This window comes from Mus caroli, chromosome 8 (assembly GCF_900094665.2).
Source record: "Mus caroli chromosome 8, CAROLI_EIJ_v1.1, whole genome shotgun sequence".
Taxonomy (NCBI): domain Eukaryota; kingdom Metazoa; phylum Chordata; class Mammalia; order Rodentia; family Muridae; genus Mus; species Mus caroli.
The window spans coordinates 96,992,203-97,014,879 of NC_034577.1; the positions used below are offsets into that span (position 1 = coordinate 96,992,203).

The window sequence follows — 22,677 nt, forward strand, 5'->3', positions numbered from 1 at the left end:
TCAGATACTCCAGAAGAGGGCATCAGATTTTGTTACGGATGGTTGTGAGCCACCATGTGGTTGCTGGGATTTGAACTCAGGACCTTTGGAAGAGCAGTCGGTGCTCTTAACCACTGAGCCATCTTGCCAGCCCCTCTTTAACTATTGATTCATCTTTCTAGCTCTGTAGATGCCTTTTAACATTACCTGTTTCTGTGACTGTTGGGACATGCGTGAACTCTATTTCCTTAGGCTCTGGCTCTGTTAAACTTGACTATGACGGTAAGCTGAACTGTACCCAAAACACCAGGGTCTACTTCCCTTTTTGTCCTTTGGCTCTGAGTTGGGAAATGGGTCTTGAGAAAGCTGCAGTATTAGCCGGGTGTGGTCGAGCATGCCTTTAGTCCCAGCACTTGGGAGGCAGAGGCAGGCGGATTTCTGAGTTCGAGGCCAGCCTGGTCTACAGAGTGAGTTCCAGGATAGCCAGGGCTATATAGAGAAACCCTGTCTCGAAAAAAACCAGCCAAACAAACAAAAAGAAAGCTGCAGTATGTGCTGTATAGGTGCCCAGTTTAGGGATAAGCTGCATTGGCCTCTTAGGGTTAGCTCTGGCTTGTGATCAGGTGGTGAAAACACAGCAGTGCATTTTCAGGCCACCAACCAATACCCTTCCCTTGGAGTGGGGGCTTCTCTCTCCAGCCTGTCCTTGAGTTCCTGGTCTTCCAAAGGACAGATGCTGTCACCTTGGTTCTTTTGAACCCATTAAGCAACATTCCCTGGATCCTTCCTCCTGCCTCATGACTTGCTTGTGTTTTGTTTTCTTGGTGGGGTCAGACTCCAGATGTGTCACCAACAGGGTAACATGGAGTTCTTAGTGACCAAGCAAAGTGGTCTGGATAGACAGAGGATTTTTTTTTCTCGTTTTTTGTTTGTTTGTTTGTTTGTTCGTTTTTCCAGACAGGGTTTCTCTGTGTAGCCCTGGCAGTCCTGGAGCTCACTCTGTAGACCAGGCTGGCCTTGAACTCAGAAATCTGCTGCCTCTGCCTCCCAAGTGCAGAGATTAAAGGCATGTGCCACCACTGCCCAGCTTAGATAGGGGCTTTAATCAAGAAGCTTAGCCTAGTTTTATCAGTCATCTCCAGGAGGTGGGGTGAGGCTAAAAGGGCAAAACAGAAGTATTAAAGAGTCTTCTGGCTAGGAAGATAGAGTTAGGGGTGTTTGCAGCCATTTTCCTTTACCATGGTTCTCTGGGTTGGTAGCAGAGCCATTTGCCCAGCACAGGCCCGATGGAGAGGCCTTGAGGCCTTACTTCAAATATTTGTGTCACCCAGGAAATTGAAAAGGATATTGAAAGTAAAGGGGAGGGGGTGGGAAGATTATTTACAGTCTGGCCATTTAGGAAAATTACGTTGCACCAGTTATCTTTCAATAAAAATTAAAGTTGGAGGGTGAGCTGGCTCAGTGGGTGAAGCATCTTCTCTCTAAACCTGAGAATCTGATTTCAAGGCCCTCCTGGTGGAAGAACTGACTCCAGAAAGCTGCTTCTCTCCTCCACACCCATGACATCCCTCCTCAACACAAATAAACAAACAAACATAGTTGTCCTGTCTGCTGCAACAAAACAAGTAAACCTGGAAATTCAAAAAAGAAAACCCTCACGATTCTGTTTTTAAAAATACCTCTCTGTACACGTGAGGTTAACCCCTCCAACTATGGGCCCACGGATGAGTGTTTAGAGTTTCAATAAAAACCTAGTTACCTTCCAACCAACTTTGGGGTAAGTGGCTTCCTCTGAGACACAGCTAACTCATGAACAAGAGAGGAGTAGGCTTCGCCCCCGTGGGTTGATGCTAGAGGAGCAGAGCTGGTAGCCAGGGCGCCTAAAGGGAGTAGGCTTTGGACTAGGGGCCTAGGGAGGGGCTGTTGGGACAAGCCAGCCAGCTCCAAGCTAAACCAGGCTCCCATGGAGGCGGGGTCAGGCTCCATCGGCCACATAAACTTGGGCGGGGCCAGGCCAGCTGGGACCCAGCTACAACCGAGACCTGATCCTTGCCTGGCGCCAACTCCGTGTTCCAGAGGCTTCCGCTAGACCACAATTCTCAGGGGCTCACCCGGACCGCCTCCCTCCCTAACTTAGCCTCTCCTCCCGCGCTGCGAGCCGTGGCTGCGCCTCTGCGAATGGCATTCTGGGAAATGTAGTTCTAGCTAAGATCACTAAGGCGTATAAGGAGCACATTGGGACTACGTTTCCCTGAGTGCAGCGGGACGGGCGAGGGAAGGCAAGGGGGAAGGGACAGTCGGTCGCAGACCGCGCTGGGTTGCCGCCGCCGCTGCCGCCATCGTGCCAGCCCCACGGGTGAGTGTTGGGGCCAGCGCTCCGGGGCGGGGGCTGGGCCGCAGGAGCCGCGCTCTAGGCCGTCGGGAGCTTCTGCTTCGAGGCCCTGGGAGGCCCCTCCCCTCTTCACACCCCCACGGCGGCCCGAAGAGGCACGGGGCCCGCACCATGTGTCGCGCGCGGCTCCGCCTACCGCGGATTGTCTGCGGCCGCGGCCGGGGGAATGCTGAGAGCCTGACGGACGGCTGTCCGGGCCACCCTGTGTCTTGGCTGATGGCCAGATCTTTTTCTCTTGTCCGGACGATCAGGATAGCTCTCAGGGCCCCGCCCTGTGTGGCCTTGCCTGGCTTGCTCGAATCCTGCAACCTCTGCAGGCAGGTTGGCGGGCCGATCCCAGACCCACGTCCCACCACCCGCCGGCGAAGATCCGGGGATGGGCAACGCCACCCAGCTCGCTCCAGAGCCAGCATGGGTAAGGGTTGCCCTCCTGCCGCTGCTGGGGCTTGGGACCATTGCCCGGTTCCAAACCATAGCCCGGCTAGGATGTAGGTGAACGCTTCTCTGCTTGATTGCCTGCTGGGAGTGCACGAAACTTAACCTCTACCTCGGTGGAACCGGTGCTGCAGTGTCCAGCATGGAGGACAAGGGCAGGGATTCTGGGGTGGGAGGGGATGCCTCGTGGGACTTTACCTCTAGCTAGTCCTGGAAAATATGGACCTAGTATCTTTGGAGAAGCAGCTCCAATCTTATTCATGACTAGACTCCAGCTCTGGGGTGGGTTGTGTGAGCCTCCAGTGTTTTTGTTAGATTTCTCAGGGCCTAATTCTGAAGTACGTTAGAACCTCCTAGAGTTAGCAGGAAGATGACTCCTTACTAAAGTGATGAGGTCGGATTTAATTCCTGAAGAAATGGACTCCATGCTTGAGGTTTTTGAGCCCAGAGAAGGTGGAAGGGGCCTTGTGCTTATGGCTCTGGCTTAGACTGGTTTTGCCTTTTGAAGTTGTTTTGTAGATCTAGAAGTCACGATGTCTGCTTTCTCTTCACGTGTGCCAGGGCTGCCTGTGAACAGCCAGGAAGCTGGTTGGGTCTTGAGAAAGTGCCTTAGCAATGGCACCCCAGGTCATCCATCACCTTGAGTTCCTGGGGATGTAGTGTATTTGACTAGTTACTAGTAAGCAGACTTTGAGAATGCACTTCTGTTTTGAGTGATGATTAGGGACTAGTGGAGAAAAGCTCCCAGGACTTGGCAGAAAGCATCTCTTGTCAGGTTGGATTCTCTGGTCTGTTGCTGGCTTCTGTGTCACAGTTCTTAAAAGGCCTAAGAGGTCCTGAAGACCTGGGCAAACAGAGTGTCCAGTCTCTTAGGATGACTGACTGACTTAGGGCCAGAAAGCTGGAAAGCCACTGTCTTTAGCGCCCCCTGCTTCCTGAATATTTCCTCAGTACTGTTGCTCTGGTTTTCACTTGATTTTTTTTTTTCCCCCTCCAGTACAGTTCCCTGTTCATTCTCCCTAGTCAAAGGCCACAAGCAAAGATTGGTCAGCTCTCACCAGGGCCTACCTTCTATGGACTGACTCAGCTTCTTAATCTCTATTATAGCTGGTAAGCACATGGAAGTAAGACTTAGCCAATAGGCTCTGGAGAGACTCCCTGGTGTGCTAAGCTAAGCAGTCGGGGAAGGACTATCCACAGAACATATAAGGTCAAAGAAGTAGGAGCCACTTGGAACTAAAAGCAGCTGTTTCCAGACTTTTCTTGGAGACAGGGATGTAACTCAGTTGATAGATTTCTTGTTTGATCACTAGCACTGAATAAACTGGGTATGGTGGTACAAGCTTGCAGTCCAGTTTACTTAGTTACCATCATAGAGGTAGGACCATGAGGATCACAAGTTACATCTTCAGCTGCATGGGAAATTCAAGGTCAGCCTGGGATACATGAGACCCTGTCTCAACCAACTCCAGCTTGTCTGGGTTTTAGATGAGTTATATTTATGGCTGTAGATCAGCTTGCATATTCCAAGCTTTTGGGTGGTGTGTGCATAGGCGATCTCTCTCTCTTCTCTCTTCTCTCTCTGCCTCCCTCTCCCCCTCTCTCCTCTTTTCATAGTGTTGGGTAGGAATCAAACCTTAACTTTATAAACACTAGGCCATGTATACTTTTGCACCTTCAGGATCAAAAAGATAGTGTTCAAGAAATTTGGGTTTCTCCTTATTCCTTAAAAGTTCTCAGGAGCCGGGAGGTGGTGGCGCACACCTTTAATCCCAGCACTTGGGAGGCAGAGGCAGGCGGATTTCTGAGTTTGAGGCCAGCCTGGTCTACAGAGTGAGTTCCAGGACAGCCAGGGCTACACAGAGAAACCCTGTCTTGAAAAACCTAAATAAATAAATAAAATGTAAATGGTGATATATACCTGTAGTCCTAGCACTTGTGAGACTGAAGGGGTGATCGAGCATTTCAGACCAGCCTGGGACAAGACCCTGTCCTCAAAAACAGCATTGATAATAACAAAAACCATTTAGGTCCTCAACCCTAGGGCTGAATGACCCCTTCACAGGGTCGATCATCAGAAAACACAGCATTTCAGTTTATAACCGTAGCAGTTACAGTTATGAAGTAACAATGAAAGTTGTATGGTTGCGGGTCGAACACACCACGAGGGACCTTATTAAAAGGTCTTGGCAGTAGGAAGGTTGAGAATCACTGCTTCAGAGTAAGAGAGAGAGAGAGAGCGCGAAGTGGGTAAGGATGTTTGCTCCTGAAGACACTAGCTTGAATCCTCAACACCGATGTTAAAGCCTGGCCAAACTCTTAGAACTTCAGCATGGTCAGAAGCAGACAGGAGCTTTGCTGGTGCTTGCTGGCTGTCAGCCTGGCTCCACCCAAGAGCACGACCTCTGATGGTTTCTTTTGACCTTTAGGCACGCATCTTTGCCCAAGGGTCATGCAAAAGATTCCGGTAATCTTATCACTTGGTGAGTGGCCGGAGGCTGGAGTTCAAGGACCAGGCAAAGGGTGGCACACGTCTCCTTAATCCCAGCACTTGGGCAGAGGCAGATGGATCTCTAGGCTAAGACCAACCTGGTCTGTAGTTCAAGTTTAGGACACAGAAATCTTGTCTCGAAAAACAGATACAGTTCAAGGACAGTCAGTACTATATATAATAAGGCCATGTCTCAAAATAAGCTTCAGGATTCCCTTAGTAGGATATTAGCATTTTATTTGACAAGAGCAAGGTTTGTTTTGTTTTGTTGTGTGTGTGTGTGTTTTTTTTTCTCTGAGTATTCAGATTTCTGTTCCACAACCATTCTTTGGTCCTTTCTCTATGTTTGACTCTGGGATGAGGCTACAGGAGGGGAAAACAGCACAAATCCTGTCTGTTCCTGATGTTAGAGAAAGGTGTCAGTACTAAAGGTGAGGGAGTAGCGCTGGCCTTGTGTGCTGAGGGCTTCTTAGTTGGAGAGAACTTCGAGGACTCTTGATGCTGTGCAGAAGAGGGGGCTTTTAACGGGCTAGAGAGCATTGAGGGCAAAACTTTAGTGGGTCCACCTGCCTCTCCAGTGACTGGCAAAATGCCTGGCAGGGGGAGGGTACTCTCAAAATGCCTAGGAGTGTCACAGACATTGTCTGGCCTCTCCCCTTACCTGAAATATGGGTGTGTAACATCTCACTTAACTGAGACTCCCTCTTGAGCAGCTTGATCAAGTGACAATCAGTTTTTCCTTGAAATCCATCCTGTTCTTCCGCTCCCCACCTCTGGAGTGGCCAGTCAATAAAGATAGGTTTCGAATATTTTACATTTCTTTTAAAAAATTATATATATATATATATATATATATATATATATAAATNTAAAGATTCGGCCGGGCGTGGTGGCGCACGCCTTTAATCCCAGCACTCGGGAGGCAGAGGCAGGCGGATTTCTGAGTTCGAGGCCAGCCTGGTCTACAAAGTGAGTTCCAGGACAGCCAGGGCTACACAGAGAAACCCTGTCTCGAAAAACCAAAAAAAAAAAAAAAAAAAAAAAAAAAAAAAAAATTTAAAGATTCATTTTATTTTGTGTATGCCAGAATGTATCACATTTGTGCAAGTGCTAGTAAATTAGATAAGGGAGTCAGATCCCTGGAACTGGGGTTACAGGTTGTTGTGCACCACCATGTGGGTGGTGGAAACTGAACCTGGGTCCTCTGCAATAGCACTAAGTGCTCCTAACCACTGAGCTATCGCTCAGCTCTTCTTATGTATTCGTTTTGTGGTTGTGTCTGCTCACACACATATGCCATAGTATACATGGAAGTCGGGGTAGCCTGTGGGAATCTGCTCTTCTGCAACATGGATCCCGAGAATTGAGCTCAGGTTGTCAGGATTGGCCAGCACAGTGCCTTTACCTGCTGAGTCACCTCATTGCTGAGTCACCTCAGTGCTGCCCTGTACCCCTTTGTTTTGTTATTTATTTATTTATTTATTTAATGTCTGTTCAGACACACCAGAAGAGGGCATCAGATCGCATTACAGATGGTTGTGAGCCACCATGTGGTTGCTGGGATTTGAACTCAGGACCTCTGGAATAGCGGTCAGTGCTCTTAACCACCGAGCCATCTCCAGCTCCCCCTCCCCCCTTTGTTTTGTGCTCCTGGAGATTGATCTGGGGCCTAATGGGTAAAGTAGGCAAGTTCTCTACCAGTGAATTGTTTCTCTAACCCTCGTTATTTTCCACCTCAGTTGAACCACAGTTTTTATTTTGTAATTATTAACGCTGAACCATAGCTGGTCTTTGCTGCTTTGTAGCCCCCCCCCCCCCTTGATATCTCCTCTCCACCTCTTTTCAACCCCTATCACTAGATAGGAGAGAAAGAATAGAGGGGGGTGAGATATAGATCTCTGATTCTGACTTCTTTTTTCTTCTTCAAGCACAGCTACTAACAAAATGCAGCCAACCCCCCTGAATGACCACCTGCCACCAGCCTTTCCTCTCAGGGTCCTAGCATTTTCCCTCTGAAAAGTTCCCAGAATTCCAAATGTCACACAGTCGCAGAAACTATGCTATATCTGCAGCTGGCAAAAGCCACACTTCTGCTAGAGCATGAAGCATATCATAGCCAGCCGCAGGGACAGTCTGAAGTATCCCTGTACCCCACACCTGGGTTACAAAACAAGAACATAATACTATTTCTGTGGGTTTTGTTTTGTTTTGTTTTGGCTTTTTCCCCCTTTCAAACAGGGTTTACTTTGTAGCCTTGGCTGTTCTGGAACTCACTCTGTTGACTAGGCTAGGCCTTGAACTCACAAAGATGCACCTATCTCTGCCTCCAGTGCTGGGGTTAATGGGATGTGCTGTCACCACCAACATGCAGCTCTGTTTTGTTTTTTTTTTTTTTAAAGATTTATTTATTATATGTAAGTACACTGTAGCTGTCTTCAGACATTCCAGAAGAGGGCGCCAGATCTCGTTGCGGATGGTTGTGAGCCACCATGTGGTTGCTGGGATTTGAACTCTTGACCTTCGGAAGAGCAGTCGGGTGCTCTTACCCGCTGAGCCATCTCACCAGCCCTCTGTTTTTTAAAGAAATAAAATTCCAGAATTCTCACCACATCAAATCTAACCCTTTAAAGCTTTTTGTTTTGGGGTTTGTTGTTGTTGTTTGTTTTTTGTTTTTGAGCTGTATTAGCCCTGGCTGTCCTGGAACCCAAAGCAGTCTGGCCTTGCACATACAGAGATCTATGCATGCATCCCATCCCTGGCTCTCTTAACTTTTTTAAGATGGGTCTCACTTGGTTGTCCCGGCTGCCCTTTCTCATCCTCCATCCTTGGCCTCCAGGCCTGTGCTACCAATTCCAACTGAATCTCAACCTTCATAGAAACAGGAAAGCCTGCTGCCTCTGGAAGGATCTGTATGGGGCCGTATCACCTTGAGGTGGTTTCTAGTCATGGGAGAGAATGCAAGCTCGTGGTTGTCCCTGTGGTGAATCAGCTGTGAGCTACTGAGCACATGCTCAGGTATTTCACGTCCTTGGGTGCCTGGAGCTTGCTGATATGAGAAGGGAAGAAAAGCATGGGACTGTCCTTATTCCCTGTGTGTTTCTGCCATCGTGGCTCTCAGCTGCTGGGGTAACCTACTACTTCCCTGTTCATCCTGGCTATCTTTATGGGTACTCAAGTGCTGACTGTGCTGGGAGGCTTTTTTAATTTTTTAATAAGATTTATTTATTTATTATGCACACAGTATTCTGCCTGCATGTATCCTGCAGGCCAGAAGAGGGCACCAGGTCTCATCATAGCTGGTTGTGAGCCACCATGTGGTTGCTGGGAATTGAACTCTGGAAGAGCAGACAGTGCTCTTAACCTCTGAGCCATCTCTCCAGCCCTCAGGGGGGCTTTTGAGGTGAAAATAACTATACCAACCTTGTAGAACCAGTTCATTATGAGGCTCAAGTCAGAGGACACAGGAAAGAGGAAGGGTCCTTTTACCATCTGTAGACTCAGTCCTTTTTTTCTCAGCTCTGCTCAGTCTCGTGGTATCACAGCAGTGCTGGCCGAGGATGGTAGTGGAAGATGGTGGAAGCAGTTATTGAGCCTCACTCCCTACCACAGTGCCTCTTCAGAGCGTTCAAGCCCTGAAACTCAGTTCACAAATAGAAGCTAAAGAAAGCCTAGGGCTTTAGAGATCTTGTGCAACTACCTGGGAAAGGGAGGTCACTGGGGTAATAAGTGCAGAGCAGAGTATGGAGCTCAGGCCTCAGGCTTCAGCTCCTGGGTCAGTCTGGACTCTGGAGGCCTCCAGGCATAGGAAAAGGTCCGAGTGGTGCTAGGAATATATAGACTTCAGATGTCAGTTCTGGGAAGGGGCTCTGCCTGGGCTAATCACCTATGCACCAAAATGTCTCTAAACTCGAAGCAATGGAGTGGTGGGTTGGGCAGTTGCCCTTTCTGGGTCGAGAATGCCCCCCTGTGTTGCCTCTCAGTTGGAGGCTGATGATAACTCCTTACCACTGAGTTCTTCTTTACCACCTTGGTTAATTTCTCCCTAATTTGCCCAAGTTACTGATGAGAAGACAAGACAATAACTCAAGGGAGAAGTGAAGCAGCCTAACGTCCAGATCTTGAAGGAGTTGTCTTTGTGTCCGCCATAGCTGTCCCCGAGGTGACTAGGGCCTTCGGATTGAAAGAAAGTGTTGTGGCCAGGCTCCACTTGCCACATGTCACTCAGGTAGCTAAATGGATCAAAGGATCATTTCTTGACATCTTAGATACAAGGTGTGGGTGAAGGAGAACATGGGTCACTGAGCAGAGAACAGCCAGCCTAGGTTAGGCTCCCACACATTCATCCACTTAGTCAGCAAAAGTGATTGAGGGCTGGGCCAGGTACAATAGAAACATTAAGAATGCCCTGGTCAGGGATTCAGAGCACAATAAAGTACGGTGCTCTGGCAGGGTGAATGCTGGGAAACCCGTACAGGAGAGAACATGAGTAACCAGCTTTCTGGACATGGCATGATTGAGGCACTCATGAGCCCACAGCAGCAATGGTTACCTGCACAACACTGGGCCATTGACATTTCACCACAGAGGGGAGGGGCTCACAAGACTCCCATTCCTCTTTGAGCAGCTACAGGATTGATTGCTAATGGTTGCTGGGATTAGCTTGGTGTCGTCACCACTGTGATTGTCCTGCACCAGTAAATAACCCGTTAAAGAAGTGTGGTCAGCGAATGCACCAGTGAAGAGGTGACATTTGATTGAATTGACACATGACGGAGTACCAGGTATCTAGTTGCAAGAGTGTAAGGTCTCCATCTGTTCTAAAACTAGCAAAATGCCTGAAAAAGTAGGTGGCAAAGTCAAGATTAGACAGCCAGGGGGGTCCGACAACTCGGGGACTTGAAGTACCAGGTGTAGGTGTAAGAACCAGTGAGGGGCTGGGCTGGAGAGTCACAGCATCAAACCTTGCTTAAGATCCCTGGGGGCCGGGGATAAAGGCCTGTGCAGGAGGAATAGCAGCCTAGTGGGTAAAAGGTGTGTGCTGCTAAGCCTGCCTTCAGTTCCTGGGAACCAAGTGATGGGAAGAGAGACCAACTCCTGCAAGTTTTCCTCTGCCCTGCATACACTTGGACCCAGGCATTCTCACACACATGCACTCTTGCTCACTCGTGTTCTCTTGCTCTCTCTTTCTTTCTCTCTCTCTCTCTCACACACACACACACACACACACACTAAATGCAGTAAAAGGAGCAATGACTACAAAGTTCTCAGGTGGGAATGGCCTCAATTGCCCAATGTGGTTGCTAACAAGGGAAGAAAGTAGGTGGCAAAGCCAAGATTAGACAGCCAGGAGGGCTCAGGGCCTTGAGGATTGAGGATACAGTAGTAATGAGGGTTTCTTCCAAATACTAGGAAGTATTGGAAGGTCACAGATCCTGAGTTACATATTCTGGATTCTACATCATTGTGAGACTAGAGAGGCAGGATTTTTTAAAAATTACTTTAAGATTTGTTTTTACTATTTTATGTGTATGAGTGCTGTGCTTGGTGCCCAAGAAGGTGGTAAGGCTCTGTGTGGGTGCTGGGAGCTGAATCGAGGTCCTTTGCAACAGTAAGTGCTCTTAGCCATGCAGGGTTTTCCAGTTTTGCTTTATTTATTGTAGTCTGGACTGGCCTTGCTCTCCCTATGTAGTCAGATATAACCTTACACTCCTGGTCCTCTGCCTTCGATTCCCAAGTGGTGGGAATACGAGTGTGTACCGTTACAGCCAGACAGAAGGACAGGCAGGTACCCTGCTGGACCTTCCTGTCTAGGTTGCTACTACCCTGCATGTGAATGTGGGTGTGGCTGGAGGAGCTCAGGGCTTCACACAGAGTAAGTGCTCCACAACTGTACTACACACACCTCCAACCCTTTTATTTTACTTTATTATGTTTTGTGGGGAGGGGGTACGCTACAATGCATGTAAAAGTCAGAAAACAACTTGGAGTTATCTGTTCTCTACTTCTGCTGTGTTGGCTCCAACAGGTTTGGTAGTAAATGCTTTCACCTACAGAGTCATCTTGCCAAACTTCTGACCCTTCTCACGTGTCTGCTCTCATCGCATGTCTGTCCATACACTGTGGACGTGCAGGTGTGCACAGATGTCAGTTTTGAATCCTGTGGAACTGGCATTCTAGTTGGTTGATAGTCAATACATGAATGCTGGGAGCTGAGCCGAGGTGTTTTTTTTTTTTTTTTTTTTTTTTGGTTTTTCGAGACAGGGTTTCTCTGTGTAGCCTTGGCTGTCCTGGCACTCACTTTGTAGACCAGGCTGGCCTCGAACTCAGAAATCCACCTGCCTCTGCCTCCTAAGTGCTGGGATTAAAGGCGTGCGCCACCACGCCCGGCTTGAGCCGAGGTGTTTAACCTAGGTGTTCAGTAAATTATCTTAACTGCTGAGTCATCTTTGTAGTCTCCTGATGATACTCATTGTTTGCTTGCTTGCTTGTTTGTTTTGACACAAGGCATCTCTTTAGCACAGACTGGCCTAGAACTCACACAGTATTCCTCTCTAGACCTCCTGAGTGCTGAGATTATAGGCATGAACTACTACATATGTCCATCTTTAGCGCTTAGAGTAAAAATCTCTGAGAGCGGCCTGCTTTGCTGCTCTCAGAGGTTGAGGGCTTCATGCCCAGAGGCTCCTGTTTCACGGATTCAGTCGGCTCATTTTTATCCCTAAGAGAACTCAGGTTGTCATTGGAGTCCTGGCTCTGAGGCCCACCAAACTTGGACAGTCCAATTCTACCCAGCAGCTGCTGAGCTTATGGGCTTACTGGGTCTCCTTTGGTTCATCTCTCTCATGAGTATTGCTAGGGTTGGGGAGTGTACATAAGGTTCTTTGCACAGTTCTCTCTCTGCTTCATCTGTGCCTGGTTTTGAGACCAGCGTCTCCATGATGTGCAGATCACTGCTATTGGGGACCCTTGAGATTTAAAAATGCAGATAAAGCTTTTTTTAGGTCAATATTTAACAGAATTTACTTATTTTTTTAAAGAATTATTTATGTATATGAGTACACTGTAGTTGTCTTCAGACACACCAGAAGAGGGAATCGAATCCCATTACAGATGGTTGTGAGCCACCATGTGGTTGCTGGGATTTGAACTCAGGACTTCTGGAAGAGAAGAGCAGTCAGTCTGCTGAGCCATCTCTCCAGCCCCTGAAGGTTAGTTCTTAATCTGATGTGAGACTGCGTCTGTGAGTCCTTTGTTTCGGGCTTTTACTTTCAAGTAAACATGTTAAGAACACGCCCAGGGCTTTCTGGCTGATGTTCTGAGGACGCATTCAGCCCTGTCCTGGACCCCTCCCCAGGGAGTCGTGCGTGTGGATGGGAAGGGCCTCTGTATTCTGCTGCTTTTTGGATTCAGGAATGCTGTCTTTAAACTGTAAGTTTAAATTGAATCAATTGCTGTTCTGTACATTCTGTAGTAGGGAAGGATGTGTAACGATTATGTGCATGAAAATTGGCACAGGTGGCCAGGTGTTGTGGGCACACATTTAACTAAGCCCAGTATTTGGGAGGCAGAAGCAGTTGGCTCTCTGAGTTTGAGTCCAGCCTGCTCCAGGAAAGTTGATGGGGTTTATACTTGAGATGGGTCAGCACTGCTGCCTGATAATGAGTTGACAAACAAGTAGGTCTGTCTGATCAGTGTCTTGGAGGAAGAATAAGAATTGACCAAGCAAGTCATTGTATCCTGACCAGGAAATGACATTCACATAAGTCCTGGTGAGCAACCACTGGGCCTGTTGTTTGTATGTGTGTGTGTGTGTGTGTGTGTGTGTGTGTGTGTGTGTGTGTGTGGTGTTAGATGCAGACAGAATGAATGGCCAGCAAGACAGGGATGGATGGGCATAGATTATCACCAGCACAACTTATAGGGTCTGATCCTCTTTGCTTGTCTTGTTCTTTCTTGTTTTGGCTTTTTTGGTTTTGCTTTTGAGACAGGGTCTAGTGTAACTCTGGGTACCTAGAACTTACTGTGTAGATCAGGCTACTATCAAATTCTGGGAACCTCAGCTTCCTGAGGGCTGGGATTAAAGGTGTGCACTGCTTCTTCTCGTTTTTATGTATTTCATTTGTATGGGTGTTTTGTATGAGCCTGCTCCCCTTGGAGGCCAGAAGAGAGCATCAGAGTTGGAGAGTTTATGTGGGTGCTGGGAAGTGAACCCAGGTTCTCTGGAAGAAAGGCTAAAGCTTTTAACCACTCTGCCATCTCCAGCCCCATCTTGCGTTTTTCTTTTTCTTCTTTTTTAAAGATTTATTACTATTATTTATATACTGTAGCTCTCTTCAGACACACACCAGAAGAGTGCATCAGATCCCATTACAGATGGTTGTGAGCCACCATGTGGTTGTTGGGAATCAGAACTCTGGACCTCTGGAGGAGCAGTCAGTGCTCTTAACCACTGAGCCATCTCTCCAGCTCCAGAATTTTTTTTTTTAGCTAGGCTTTCACTCTAGCCCTGGCTAGTCTTGAACTCACTGTGTTGCTCCCCAGGCTGGCCTTGATCTTCCAACAATCTTTCCACCTCAGCATCCCAAAAGCTGGGATTATGATTACATGTCACACTAGCAGTTTATGTTATATGGTTTTGGTTTTTGTGTTTTTTATATGTCTGTTGTGTGGCCAAAAGAAGGTATCATTGGAGCTAGAGTTACAAGCAGTTGTTCAACACCCAGTGTAGATGCTGTGAGCCAAATTAGGATCCTCTAGAAGAGCAGGAAACAATAGTGACAGCTAAGTGCTCTCTCTAGTCCCTTGGTTGGTTGGTTCTGTTTGTTTGTTTGTAAGTTACAGGGTCTTGCTACATAGCTCTGACTGGCCTGGATATCACTATGTAGACCATGGTGGCCTTGAACTCAACAGAGATCCTCCTGCCTCTGCCTCCAAGTGCTGGGGTTAGCCTGTACCATCACAATTGAATCTAATTTTTTGAAATAGTTGTGTCACTGTACAGTCTAGTGGCCTGGAACTACAACAGTCCTACTGTAGCCTACCAAGTGCTAGAATTACAGGATGTACCATGTTCCTGGCTGCTTATTTTAAGAGGGGTCTTGCCTTGTAGCCCTGGCCTGCCTGAGTGCTGGGACTGGAGGAAGGCAATACCAAGCCTAGTTTAGGGTCAGCTTTAGACAATGGCTACAGTGGTAAAGGGAGTATGTGACCAACTTTGTGATTTAGGGTTCAGTTAGACAAGACCATGTCAGCCCTGATATCTGAATGAACTTTAGGTGAGCCCTTCTGCATTGTTCAACCTCTCCTACGTTTTCTTATATCTACAGCACGGTGACATGGGAACCTTATCACATGTCATATGTTCAGGCCATGGCAATAAGTGCACAGTCAGGCAGACCTGGAGTAAAGTTAGTGTTGGCTCCTGGGGCTGCCTTTGGTTTCCTTAAAGCAAAGGTCTTTATGCAGTCTTTGGTTTTGGATTTGTTAGTTTGTCTTGTTTTGTTTTTGAAACTGTGTTTCTAGCCTAGACTGGCCTCTAATTCCTTGTGTAGCCAAGAGACACCTTGGGCTTTTGATCCTCCTGCCTCTACTTCCCAAGTCTTAGTGTTACAGGCATATGCCGCTTAGATCTGGTCTTCTCATTGCTGAGGATCACACCCAAGGTTTTGTGTATATTAGGCAAGCGCTCTCCACCCAGGCCTTCCTTTATTTTATATTTTGAGACAAGATACCACTAAGTTACCCAAATTGGCCTTGAACTCACTCTGTAGCTTTGGACCAGGGTTCTTCTTAAGTTAGCTTTTCAAGTAGCTAGCATTATAGGCTTGTAGTACCAGGCCAAACTTTATCCAGTTTTGAAGATTCCTTTTCACCTCTCTGAGAGCTCCTAAGTTCTCTTGTTCCCCAGTCCTTATGCTGCCGATGTGGACCAGTGTTTCATTTTGTCCCGCTGTTACTGCTTTAGTCAGAGATTTTTCCTGTTAGAGAGTTAGCTCACTCTACTGCTGGGTGTGGTGGTGTACACCTCTGCAGGCAGTCAGGTGGATCTACATAGCAAACTCAAGGGCAGCCAGGGCTACATACTAGGACCCTGCTTCAAAAGAAGCAAACACAAAACAAAACCCTACCTACCTGGACATGGTAGTGTGTGCATTTCTTTAATAAAACTCAGGAGGCAAAGTCAGATGGAAACCAGTCTGATCTGCGTAGCATGTTCTAGGTCAGCCTAGTGAGACTCTATCCCAGATAGAAACTTTGGGTAAATAAGATAGATAGGACAATACTACTGAAAATGAAAGAGACACCCCCCTATTTCCTGTGCTGCCCCACTGTCTTAGCATACACTAGCCTGTTTCTCTTCTCAGCCTTCCTTTCCTTTTCTGATGTCCCAGTTTCCATCCGTCAGCTGGTTTGGTGCTGTCACATACTTGATGGTACTGTTTCTTCTGCCTGGTGTGTTCTTTTCTAGGTCCTCCCGTTAATATGGGTTGAGAGCAGAAGGAAGTCTGACCCTCATTCTTCCTGCAGCTTTCCCTGAGAGCTCTTGGGAACTGGACTAAGTATCTTGGCTTCTGCAGTTTGGGGCATGCTGAGTGGATACTATGGTAGAAGGTGCAGAAATGTAAGGGTAGGAAATGTGTACATTTCTTGGAAATTTAGAAATTTGACCCAAACTGCATGTGAAAATGATTGTAGATTCTATGCTTCTTTCATTTGTTGATTTGTTTCTTGCTACAAATGTGAACTGGGACACACCTTGTGTTCCTGTATACGGGCATGGCTGGATCCAAGCTTTCTCCTCTGCTTGTTTTAGACTTTCCTGGACATTTCTTAGTCATCTGAGCATGGTTGCTATTTTTAGTACAGCTACCTCCTAGGGAACTTAAAATAAAACTGGCTTCATTTCCTGGCCTTTCATTGGCTAGAGTATCCTAGGCTGGAGGATTGGATTCATCTCTGTTCCTTTACTCTGTCCCTTCCTGCTGGCTCCTCTGGCCTTCTGTGAGGTCATAGAGACTTAGTGCTTAGCATGGTAAGCTACATAACCACCAGCAAGCTGGAGTTACTGTCTTCAGTTTTGCAGAGGAGGATGTGGGAGCCCTAGAAGCAGTGTCGTGTATCAGCTCCTACCACAACGAATGCTTTTCTGCTGGGGTGAAGTTTCCCTCGTACTGTTACGTCTCAGACCTATTCTCAGGACAGAGTATGTGCTCCTCTGAGTCAGAACCATACAGAGCAGCAGATGGGTCTTGGCCACAGGAAGTGAGTGTGCTTGCCTTCTCTTGGAGGCTTTAACAAAGCCATCTTGGGGTTTTCATCAGTGTCTTTGGGATGGTGGCCTCGAGCTGTATGGAGATACTCCTCAGGAGCAGGGTAGTGGTGAGACAGGATGCGCCCACTCATGCCTTCATTTATTTTTCCCTTTCTCAGCTCTGACATGAATAGAGAATAGCTTTATCACTGAAGAACTGATACCAGCAAAGATCGGGTCAAGAATCACCGGGTCTCAGGGGTGTTAGGTGGCTCCTTGGGACTTGCTGTGGCCAGGAATGGAGTCTTTAGAAGCCATGTGTCCTTCCAACCCCCCATCACCATCACATCCCTAAGACATTATGGGAAGCTTGAAGGCGAAAAGAGAAATGTTCTACACAGAAACATGAGTAGTTCCTCGTCTGATTAGTGGGTGGAGCGCAGCAACTGTGGCCTTGGAGGTTATTGAAAGGATGAAAGGAAGACGTGGACCTGGGGCTGGTGCTTAGTTCCTTCTTCTCCAGTTATTGGACATAGGGCCTATTCTGGTTTTCTTTCACCCCGGGTATTGCCTCAACCATCTTGTATGCTTGGCACCCTGTCATCAACCTAGAGGTCCTTAGAAGATGGGCTAAATGTGGTCCCTACCACTGGTCAGGGTTGGGTGAGGTCTGTGAGACCCCCAGGCTTGTCACATACCCTGAACGGGTATCAACAGAGATCTTTCTGCATGAGGAGGCTAGGAGAAGACAGGCTGCTTCTTGCTTCTGTGATACTAACATTTCTGTCTTTGTCTTGCTGGTCTTGCAGGTCTCAAAGGTGGGTGACTCTCCAGGATGGGAGACAAGCCAATTTGGGAGCAGATTGGATCCAGCTTTATTCAGCATTACTACCAGTTATTTGATAACGACAGAACCCAACTAGGCGCAATTTATGTAAGTCTCCAATGTGAGAGCCAGAACAAAAACCTAGGGGATCAGTATGGATATCAAGAGTAGCAATTGTGGGTTCCTGGACAAGGAGTTTGGGCTTTGTCATTCAGTGTGGTTGGCACTTTATCAGGCCACGAAGTCCTTAGGAGACCTGGTCTCTCTGTACCAAGTCTAGATTAGGATTCATTATCCTTTGGAGGTAGCAGCCATGAACATTTTCAATGCAGTGCAGGCTTCTGGGGGTTCCCATGTGCAGCTTCTTTTGAGGCCAGAGCATCTGAGTGCCTGTGGGGATAGAATAAAGTTAACCCAAGGGCTTTCTAGGTGGGCATTGCTTCGTGTTTTAATGATAATTCATTCTGATTCATTCTTCAGGTAGCTGCCTGAGATTCAGCAACACGGGGGCATTCAGTCAGGCTAAGCAAACGGATCTAGCCAGGAAGGAAGGCATAGCCATAGATCCTGGTTGAGCCGTCAGAAGTTGTCAGGGCATCTTCCAGAATGTCAGGGCTCGTCCAGACATCTTGGAAATAAAGGCGTCTTAGGAGCTGGAACAAATTCATCCTAGATAATAGGATTTGTCTTTATGAGTTAGAGGGATTGTACCCAGGCCTTCATGCACATAGGACAGGTGCTCTGTCACTGTCCTGTCCCCCCAGTCAGTCCCTCTCACTGTCTCTCCTGACTGTATTTCTTTTCTACACACATTTTAGATTGATGCATCATGCCTTACGTGGGAAGGACAGCAGTTCCAGGGGAAAGCCGCCATTGTGGAGAAGCTATCTGTGAGTAGGGTCCAGAGCTGAGATCCAGGTGCCTTCGTTCATGTCTCTTCTGCCCCCAGCTTACCTCCCATTCTTTCTCTTGCAGAGCCTTCCGTTCCAGAAAATTCAGCATAGCATCACGGCGCAGGACCACCAGCCTACACCAGACAGCTGCATCATCAGCATGGTTGTGGGCCAGCTCAAGGTAGCAGTGCCACTGTGTTTCAGGGCAGGAGTAGGCAGGCAAAGCAGAGCTCTGTGCCTTCTCTGTGGATGTAACCTACTTACTGGGGGGACATCCAAAGTGACTGTCCAAACAAAACCAAACCCATCAAAGTGGCTGCCCAGCCCTGCATTGTTTAGTGTAACAGCCATGAACTGCAACTGGCCTTTACCTTCCCCGCTCCCTTCTTTCGTTGGTGCTGGATATTGAGTACAGGCTAGACAGATGCTTTCTTACATTGAGCCCCTCCCTGGGCCCCACAATTATATCTACGTATTTATTTATTTTTGAGGTCAGGTCTCACTGGCTCCATACAATTTTAAATTGTGCTAATTAAATTAACATGGACTTCCTTAGTTGTATAGTGCTTGTGGTCAGTGGCTGTAGTTGCAGAAAGTTCTAGTGACAAGCACTGGTCTAGAGCTATTATGGAAAGGGGGCAAGATGAATAGGAGCAGGGTGAAGCTGTCCTGCCAAACTCTTGTGTCATCCTGAGGTATAGACAGACCTGCTGACTGGGCACTGAGACAGAGATAATCCTCAGATAGCCCTCAATGCTACCACCCAAGCTGGTGCTCCCACATTCTCTCTTTGAGACAAGGTCTTGCTGTGTAGACCAAGCCCTCTAATTCACAGAGATCCTCCTGCCTCTGTTTAATACTGAGATGAAAAGAGTGTACTACCATGACTGGCCCAAGCTGGCTCTTCCACCTGTCAAAGCAAATGAAGTCCCACCTTGTTTATTTCCCTTTTCCCATAAGAAAAAGAAAATGAAAAAATATATATTGTATGTGTCCTTAATGGTTGTATTATGCCATAATACGCAGACAGAGGTTAGAGGACAGCTTGTTTCCTTTCATTTTCACATGGGTCCCAGAGATCCAACTCAGGTCACCAGGGTTGTAGGGCAAGAGCCTCTAGCCATTTAAGATGTGTGTCACTGCCTGTCTCCTTTACCCCTCCTTTACCTGTCATCCTTATAGTCAGACACTTGCCAAAAGCCTCTTCACAGAGCAGGACAGATTGCCTGTCCCCTTTGCCAGACCGTAGCTCTCTGGACTACGCCTTACTTTTCTATCAGTTCCTCTTGCGGTTTCAGAACGCTCTGCCCATAACCTGCAACCAAGTAGGCCCTCGGGGTTGCGGGGCATTTCCGGGAGCTCATCCTCTGCTTTCTTGGGCTGGAGTAATAAGCAGTGATAAGTACCAGGCACTTCCCACCTAGTTTCAGATTCCTGCTGGTGTTAGTGGCCCGGCCGGAGCTCCAGATGATCCTCGTTACACTAAATCTTAGAGAAAGGTGAAGCCGGAGCATGCGTGCAAGCACTAGGCCTCATCCTGCTTTTCTGAATTGTGGTTAAGAGTTTGGGGTCTGCCTCTTTCTATTGCAGTGTTATGCTGGTCATTCCCCATCCTATTCCAATGCCTTATAAAATTCTGATCCTCTTGTGAAATTTGTGTGTATTGTATTTATTTGTTTGGGGGAGCCGGGCTTATTTGCTAGTTTGTTTTTTTGTTTTTTAAGATTAATTATTCATTTAATGTATATGAGTACACTATAGCTGTCTTCAGACACACCAGAAGAGGGTATCGGATCCCATTATAGATGGTTGTGAGCCACCACGTGGTTGTTGAGAATTGAACTCGACTTCTGGAAGAGCAGTCAGTGCTCTTAATCACTGAGCCATCTCTCCAGCCCTGGTTTGCTTGTTTAAATAGCCTTGTCATATACACACTGACAGATATGTGCCATTGGCCCCAATGTGAACTCAATTTTAAGATGTAAACCATTTATCAGTAGTTTCTTCTGATTGGGATAAATTAATAAATAGTAGTGTTTCAAGATTCCTTAAAATTTTTGATCACTTCTGCCCTGAGACATTGAGCTAAAAGACAGGCAAGTCCTCTGCTCTGCTGCCTAGCTAAGTGGTAAAGTGTGCTGCCTTTCAATATACATGTGAGTAGCCATTTATTGATCACCTGTGTGACCAGCAGTTTCCCACATAGTAATTCACATTCACAAATACCTATTCTGTACTGAATTCAGGGTTAAGATAATTAGTACCTGATCCCAAGCTTGTACTACCATTAAACATCCTTTCCGTTCCTTAGCCCCTCACTGAATCTGTTCTTTCTCCGTTCGTACAGGCTGATGAAGATCCCATCATGGGTTTCCACCAGATGTTTCTATTAAAGAACATCAACGATGCTTGGGTTTGCACCAATGACATGTTCAGGCTCGCCCTGCACAACTTCGGCTGACCTCCTCCTGGCCAGACAGTCACGCTGTTTCCTCCTCCCTCTTCCCAATCCTAGCTCACTCCTGCAGATGCTCCAAATATCATACACAAACGAGCAGGGCCGAGGCGGGAGCGGGTGCAGGGCGCTTCTGTCACCACGGTGTTGTGCATGATGTTTGGATGCTAGACTAGTCGCATCTGACAGGAAGTTTGTGTTGTACCAGCGCATGCCTTGGAAAGACTTAAGTAATGCAAACGATTGTCGGGTTTTGTTTTTGTTTTATTTTGTTTTGTTTTGTTTTTTAATCTACTGACAAGTTGCTCTAGTAACCCAAAGAAGTGAAGGAGAAAGCAGCTGCCTCACCAACCGCCCAGATATTGATTTGTTCAGATGTTTCAATGCCTCATGATACAATAAAACCACAAAAATTTTCTTAACAGTTTAATTGTTTTAATTAGTTAAGTAGTTGGCTGGGCATCAACAGTTCCAGCCCATTGTCTCACTTCCCCCACCCCCATCTCTGCCTCACCTCAACAGAACCTGCGGCAAGGAGCAGATTCACTCAAGTGGCTAAGCTCGCATGTCTGCGGGCAGGGGCAGAGTTCTCTCCAGCCCCAGGGCTTTGGAAAGCAGGCCTGGCCTGAAGTTTCTCTTGGACTGAAGCCTCTTCAGTCAGCTCTGTCTGATACCACCTGTGGCCTCTGCTCTGTAGATTTGGGTCTAGTAGCAGGGTAAATATTCTGTATCAGCTAGAAAGGCCTTAGCAAATATGACTTCCCATGTTTATACCCTCTGGGTTGAAGTCCCAAATGTAGGGGCCCGCTCTATACCCAAAATAAGTGACATGCAGATGCCCACATTCTCCAAGCAAAGCGAGAGATGCTGTGCTGCCTGCTTCGGATATCAGAGCCAGGCCCCATTAGGTGGAGTATAAATTCCACACTGGAAGGAAGCAGTGGGAAGGAGTGCTCTAGCTCTCCCCTCAAGCCCTGTGCAGGGCATTTACACACCATCTCCCTACTTTCCACACACCCCATACTCTCTTCAAATCCCAGGAAATCTTAACTAGTATGGCAGTTTCTGCCCTGTTTCTTAGTCTGGGCACAGGTCTTGCTCAGTACCGATATAGCTTTTCATCCTTGAGACCTCTGGATAGTATAAAGCTACTAAAATAGCAACTGCAAGCTAGAACCAAGCCCAGGATTTGGGGTTTAGAATTGGCTAGGCACACCTGAACGCTCCCCTCTCCCTGCTCTCTTGCACTGTGAGGGGAGAGTAAAGATTTCCACATACTCCAGGTTGCCTGGTTACACAAGCATAATCCTGGACACTACACAGAAGGTTCCAGTGGGATTGATCTCTAGCTGCTGTGTATTGGGGGAAGTAGGGGTGGGAGAGAGGTAGATGCCAGCTGCCTCTTAATCCACCCTGTATAAAATCTGCAATACAGCTTCTTCCATGTACCTGTGCCTGAAATGTCTGCAATAAAGAGGTGTTTGTAAACTATGGTCTCTTTATTCCTAACGTGAAGTTACCGTGTGGGACAAGGGGTTACTGGGGACAGTTGGTTAACAATGACAGTTTTGGGAGTAGAAACTATCTCCCTTGCCCTTGCATTTCCTGGGGCTAATGACCTCGCAGATGTCTTGGTCTTGCTTACTCCTAAGGGGGGAACAGACCCTTACCAGTTCACCTTATTTGAGGTCTGAAAAGTTACTACCTGAGTGGTAAAGTTGGCTTTGTTGAACCATTATCTAGAGTTCATCAGAATGGCCTAGGACCTGGGTTAGATCTCCAGAGATGGTAGGGTTTTAGGCAGTCCAATGCTGAGTACATTTGCTCTTTCTCAGTCTTGTGAAATTTACCCACTACTGGGCTAGCCAGGAGCAAGCAGCCTAAGGAGGCTGCCTCTGATAGGAACTAAATCTCCTTGAGCTCGGAACCTTTCTTCTGCGGTCATTGTAGGTTCC

General features: G+C 47.3%; 1 protein-coding gene across 1 annotated transcript; it reads left to right on the plus strand.

The window, feature by feature from the left end:
* Positions 1-2,162: 2,162 nt before the first annotated feature.
* On the plus strand, positions 2,163-22,210 carry Nutf2 (nuclear transport factor 2). Its single transcript, XM_021169999.2, has 5 exons — positions 2,163-2,335; positions 17,358-17,482; positions 18,193-18,264; positions 18,350-18,448; positions 20,615-22,210. The coding sequence occupies exons 2-5, from the start codon at positions 17,384-17,386 to the stop codon at positions 20,726-20,728; spliced, it is 384 nt and encodes a 127-aa protein (XP_021025658.1). The 5' UTR covers positions 2,163-2,335; positions 17,358-17,383; the 3' UTR covers positions 20,729-22,210.
* Positions 22,211-22,677: the final 467 nt, after the last annotated feature.